Here is a 6,000-nt window from a genome sequence, read left to right as displayed (position 1 = left end):
TCATAAAATATAAAATGTAGTCTTGAAGCTTGAAGCTTGGCCAATCCTATTCCTTTCTTTCCTTGGGGCTTCTCCTCACAATCCTTAGCAAATCCTTTCTATGGACTACTCCCTCCGTTCCTAAATATAAGTCTTTTAAGGATTCAACTAGAAGACTACATACATAGCAAAATGAGTGAATCTATACTCTAAAGTGTGTCTATATACATCCGTATGTAGTCTTTTAGTGAAACATATAAAAAGACTTATATTTAGGAACGGATGGAGTATATTTGAAATAAACAAGGTAAAGCTATTAGTTCAAAATACAATGTATGTTGTCATGAATTATCAAAAACACCAAGAAAGCATATGTGCTTTTAATGGGCCTGCGAGCGCGCCCATGGGCTAGCTATCGCCCACCTTGAGCTGCACCACGTTGGGGATGCTCGACGGGTTTGCCGACCAGGCCCAAAGGTTGAGAGAGGTGGTATCCTTCCGCATGACCGTGGCCGGCTCGAAGTAGTGCAGCAGCGTTTTGGGGCCGATGACCAACTCCACGACTTTATCGTTCCAGGCATTCAGTGCCACGTTATCGACGCAGAGGCACACGTGATGGAAGGCGTTGAGTGCCTCCGCATGAGCAGAGAGCCACCACTTTGCGACATGAACATCAAGGCCACATTGGTCGAACGTGCGTGGGGACGCAGCTACCAGGTCGTGGTGGTGCGGTAAGTTGAAGGTGACCAGGAAGTCCTCCGACAGGTGAGGCTTGACTTTGAAGCAGTTGCGGTCGAGGTGGAAGTGCTCGGCGATGGCCGACCGCATCTCCTCCGTGCTGACGCGAGGCCGAGTGCCACCCACTCAGACGACCGCAGTAAGAGTGGCAAAGCTTGCGGCCTGCACGTCCATGTCTTGGGTTGCAGTGACCACGGCATGCCTCTCCGCAGACCGAAGGGACGGGTCCCCAGTGTGCACCATGGCCGCTGCGCTGGGCCTTGGCGGAGGAGGGGGAAGAGCGGACATCCGCATCCCCGAAGACGGAAGGCGTGAAGGCGGGGAGCTCGAGGAAGAACTGGAAGGGCTGGAGCAGTTGCGCGCACGGTGGCCACACCGTTTGCAGCGGACGCACTTGAGAGGATTTCAGCAGGTAGCTTTGCAATGGCATGTGTCCAAGCAACGATGGCAAATGCGCTTCTGCAGCTTGATAAATGGAGCAGAGGCGGGAAGGGAATAAGAGCAAGCTGTTGTACTCCGCCTTGAATGCAGGGGGCTCCGGTTGTTGGACCTCCACCGGTACGGCGCACGAATGAGAGTCCATGCCGCACCAACGCTCTAGTCAGCTGGAGCGGGGAGAGCAGGGGTGCAGGGCTCGACGCCGGACGCGACAACTCCGGATTGAAGTCCCTGGCAGGCTTGGACTTGATCCGGTGAGCGCCTTGAATGGGTAGGGGGGAGTTGAATCCAGCAGGGTTCATTGAAGGTGAAGCTCACCTTACGGGCAACCCCTGCCGCACCCTACAATCCGGTGAGCGCCTTGAATGGGTAGAGGGGAGTTGAATCCAGCAGGGTTGCACTGAAGGCGAAGCTCACCTTACGGGCAACCCCTGCTGCACCCTACACCATCGCAAAGATCTTCCTCTGACTGCGAATCCGAGACGAAGGACGAGCTTGACAGCGCATGATTCCTCGACAACAAATCTAGATCTGACAGGCAGGGTTGGAGCTGCAGGAAGATAGAGTCGAGGAGCTCTCTATGGCCGAACTTGGGGGAGGGAAACCCCGGCGGGAAGACCGTTGATGGCCGCTGGGCCAGGGCGGCAGGGCGCCGGCAGCGGGGTGGGGATGAATGCGGGCGCTGAGGCAGCGTGTCGCACGAGCGTTGGGGGCGGACACATCATGTTTAATATGTACCGTGGGAGACACTTTTCCTTCATCAAAGGGATGTTAGTAGCCAGAAATTAGAAACATACGAGAGAGGCACACACCAGCCGTCTGATGAACTTATATTTACCCTGAATTGTACAGTATGTACATCTCTTCATCTATTACACCGCATGTACAAAGATTTTATACTCGTACGCCGATGGCTAGCTACACCACCTCAGGTAAAACTGCACACAGGCAAAAAGAAAACAAAAGAAAAGGCGGATGATAATCGCAATACATTACACTGAAATCTTTTGGGTCAGCTTTCACTGGTAGATGGTGAACTCAGGCAGTGCCGGTTATCAATCTCTCTTGTTGGTCCAGCTTCTTCACCTTGAGAACGCCAAGCAGTATTTGTAGCCCAAAGAACGCGCAAAGAGAGTATGCTATGGTTGCTGGCATCTGCAATGGATAAATGGAAGTGTAGTTGAATTATTATTTTGTGACGGTAATTTTCTGAAAGATGAGTGCAGTTTCGTTGGAAGCTTACCCGGATTGAATTGATGTGCAGAATGGTAGCGAGGTTTACCAAACTACCCGCGGCCACTCCCTGGGCGAGACGCAGCAGCATTTCACAACAAAGGATGGTATCAGCACTCAAAAGAAAATAAAAACAGAGCACGACATCATGATCACATATAAGTCAGATGATCGTACAGTTTTTTTATTAGCCATGATCAAGGACGCGAGTTCTAGTTCAAATAAATGAATAGAGCGGTTGTGGTTACCAAGGTGAGACCATTTTTGAGCATCCTAATCACACACAGTGCATTGCATCCTAAGAGTTGAAAAACTGTCACTCTAACAGTTTTATCTTGGACAGCCCTAAATTTCCATAGCAAGCATAACGTAACTGTTACGGCCTAGCCGACGGCCCAGCCAGAGAAGCAAGGTCCTGAGAAGACGCTGAGGGCCCGCAAGCCCAACCCACGCTACATCGGCCCGACCTGGCGGAACTGACTACTTATGTGGGGCAACAGCAGCACGGAGGGCAGGCAGAAAGTAGGCAGCAGCAGCGGCGACTCTCATCCCGATCCCCTTTCCCTTTCTTGTATCTCAAGAACCCTAGCTCGATTCGTCAGATTCCTCTGTAATCGAACCTTGTATCTAGTCGGAACGTAACATTTGGTATCAGCAGCCTTCCCCACCCACCACCACCGTTTGTCCTGGCCGGCCGATTTCCCTCTATCATCCAAACTCGCCTCGCATTGTATAACTTCAAGGCCCCGGAAGCTCTCATCGCGGAGATGCCGCTCTTCGATGAGTGGGGGTTCCTCCCTGGGGACGCGCGCCCCCGGGGGGCCTCGATCCTTGGGGTTCAGGCCCACGAAAACTCTGGTCATGCCGCCCCTCCCGTGGCCGGGGTGGGCGGTGTATCGCCGCCCGCTCCCCCGGCTCTTGCTCCGGGTCGAGCCGGGGTTGGTGGTGACGACCAGTCGACGGTGGAAGTCGCCGCCCCCGCCTTCAAGCTTCATCCAAGGGCCGCCGGGTCTCCACGCCAAGCCACCCGCGTCGGCCGGAAGAGGTGGTCTCCTGAGGGCGGCCGCCCTCGACGCGGTGGGCTCCGGTGAAGAAGTGGGTCGCCGTAGACGAGTAAGCGCCCGTACCCTCCTTCGTCCTTTCTTTCTGTGCCTCCCTTCTGAGCCTTTGTTCTGCAGGCTCTCCACCGGCGACGGGGGAGGCGGGTCGGTGCTGCCCGCCCTTGAGATCGCCGAGCATCTTGTGGTTTCTTCCCTCGCACCCCATGGGGTTCAACCTCCCGAGTCCTAGCGCGTGAGCCTCCCGCGGTGTTCCTCGCCCGCGGTCTCCGGCTCCCCAGAAGAGTGCCATTCCCCTCGCCTGCGGCCCCTTCTAGGGTCGTGTTGCGCCTCCCATCCGGACCACTTCTGCTTGGTGACGTGGGGCCTCAGGGGGCGCTTCCTTCCGACGAAGCGCCTGCGCATGAGGCCCCGGCCCCCGACCATGGATTCGGGCTGAGAGACTCCTTGCGCGCCTCTCCCGTTCGCCATGTAGAAAGTGAGAGCTCTTGTTAGGCACTGGAGTCTGTTGAAGGTTTGCGTGTCGCGTCGTGGGGCTTGCTCCGCACCGCGGCGGACGCGCTTCAGCGTCTAGGAGCGGGGCTTGCCAGCAATGAAGTCCACTTGGAGGATGAGCGCCTGCACCTTGCGTCAGGGTGGCGCCAGCTTGAAGTTGCCGTGAACCTCGGTCGTCTGCAGCATGAGCGCGCCCGCGCAGTGGCAGAGGGGTCCCTTGCCGCGGCGGCGGAAGCCCGCGAGCGTGCTCACTCCGAGGCTCAGGAGGCTGATTGTCGGCGCAAGGCCTCCGAGGATCGCCACAGGGAGCTTTGCGCCCTCAACGCCAATCTTGAAGAGCAGGCTCAACTGAGGGCCACCCTAGGGGGTCCGCCTGCTGGATTCTTCCCTGCCGGCGTGGGCTTTCGAACGTCCGCCGATTCGCTAACGCTTGTAGAGGTGGAGCAGAGCCTGGAGCAGGAGTGTCTGGAGGTGAGGGAGCGTCAGGCGTTGCTTGCTGAGGAATCCCTTGCCTCTCGTGAGGCGAAGCTTCAGGAGGACATCGACAGGGGGGTGGCGGAGGCTCAGCGTTCCCTTCTTCTTGACTATCGTGCGAGGCTGAGGCTCCAGGAGTCCCGCTTCCGCAAGCATCGTGGCCACCTGAAAAACGAGGTCGATGCCCTCCGGAAAAGGTTGGATCAGGAAGTGAAACGTCGGCAAGTCGCACTAGACGCCCAGGCTACTGCCGAAGGTAACCTGTCTCTTCTTTACAAACAGGTGAAAGGCCCTGGTTGGAGAGGCCTCCGAAGAGGCGATCCATGCTCGCGGCCTCCAGCTTGAACGCTCCCGGATGTTCCAATCCCTCAAGAGGAGAGCCTCCCGGGCTTTGAGCGACATCTGTGGCGAGGGTGTCTCAAGCCCCCTGGTCCCCGACGACGCTGGGTACTTGGGCCTCTTCTTCCGTGTTGTGGAATGTCTTGAGGCGGGTGCCGAGAAGGTCCACGCGCTCGCAGAGGAGAAGAGTCGTGACCTCTTGGGTCAAGCGGCCTCGGACGTCTTCAACCACCTCCTTCGCTTTGACCCAGACTTTGACTTCACCGAAGTGTTGGGTCCGGTGCCAGAGACGATCCGCACCGCCCTGGCCGAATGGGTCGAGGTCCACGTGGAAGACCTGGTGACAAGGCTTGCTCCCGAAGGTGAGCTCTGGCGACGATGCGTCCTCCTGATCCGCCGCCTTGTTCTCCTGATAGGGTTATGTACTAGGTTTAACAGCAACTTTGATGTATATGGAGGGTACCTTTCAATGCGTTCTCTGAAGAAGAGGTGTGCACAATGCTTTCCTCCTGGTCGTGGTTGCTGCCAGCCCTATGTTGTCGCGACGCTGACGGTCTAGCCCGCGAGCATGGCTCCGTTCGTGGCGCTTCCTCCCTGCTCGTGGGGCGGTTTGAGGACCCTTTCGACACTCTGTGTCTTCAGGTCCTGGTCCCGCACATTTCCCTGCCACCATGAGGCGCAACCCGTTATCAAGGTTGTTCCTCACGGGGCAAAGCCCCAGCGCCCTGGGTGCCGACATGGGCGGCACCTGGGTGGCCGAGTGGCCTTGCGACCGGTAAGGCTCCTGAGGCATGTTGCTCAAGAGTCCCGACACTCAAACCGCTCTACGTCGACAGGTCCCAGTCCTGCACATTTCCCCACCACCATTAGGTACGGCCACGAAGGGCGCGTCTAAGGAGCAGGGCCCGCCTCCCCTGATACCAACCGGGATTCCAGGACGGCATCAAAGAGGGCAAGTGGCCTTATGACCGGTAAGGCTCCTGAGGCACGCCTCGGGAGCCCCCTTTGGCGCTCGAGCGATTCCCCATTCCGCCCCTTTTGTGGTTGCCTCGGGAGGCCCGGCGGTATCCCGAGGTTTCCGCGAAACACCAATCAAAACAAAGGGAGAAAGAGAACTCGAGTTTGGTAAAACGAGAGAACATAGAGAAGAAATCTCCGCCCTTCTTTTCTTTTCAAAACATTAAGCAAAGTGATCTTCGAGCCTTTGATAGCTCAAAATATAAAAGGGGAGGCCCTTGAGGGTCAC

The 6,000-nt window shown here is 56.8% G+C and overlaps 1 protein-coding gene across 1 annotated transcript in view; it reads right to left on the bottom strand.

The window, feature by feature from the left end:
- Nucleotides 1-1,975: 1,975 nt before the first annotated feature.
- Nucleotides 1,976-6,000, bottom strand: part of LOC123405421 (protein ACTIVITY OF BC1 COMPLEX KINASE 8, chloroplastic) — a 28,769-nt gene continuing 24,744 nt past the window's right edge. The window contains exons 20-21 of the mRNA XM_045099110.1: nt 2,399-2,458; nt 1,976-2,310 (exon numbers count right to left, since the gene is read on the bottom strand). Of these exons, the coding sequence (XP_044955045.1) occupies nt 2,194-2,310; nt 2,399-2,458 (177 nt within the window). The 3' untranslated portion in view covers nt 1,976-2,193. The remainder of the gene's footprint in view (nt 2,311-2,398; nt 2,459-6,000) is intronic.

This window comes from Hordeum vulgare, chromosome 6H (genome assembly GCF_904849725.1).
Source record: "Hordeum vulgare subsp. vulgare chromosome 6H, MorexV3_pseudomolecules_assembly, whole genome shotgun sequence".
NCBI lineage: Eukaryota > Viridiplantae > Streptophyta > Magnoliopsida > Poales > Poaceae > Hordeum > Hordeum vulgare.
The sequence above is the reverse complement of the archived record's forward strand: the minus strand, read 5'-3'. Positions and strand labels throughout refer to the sequence as shown.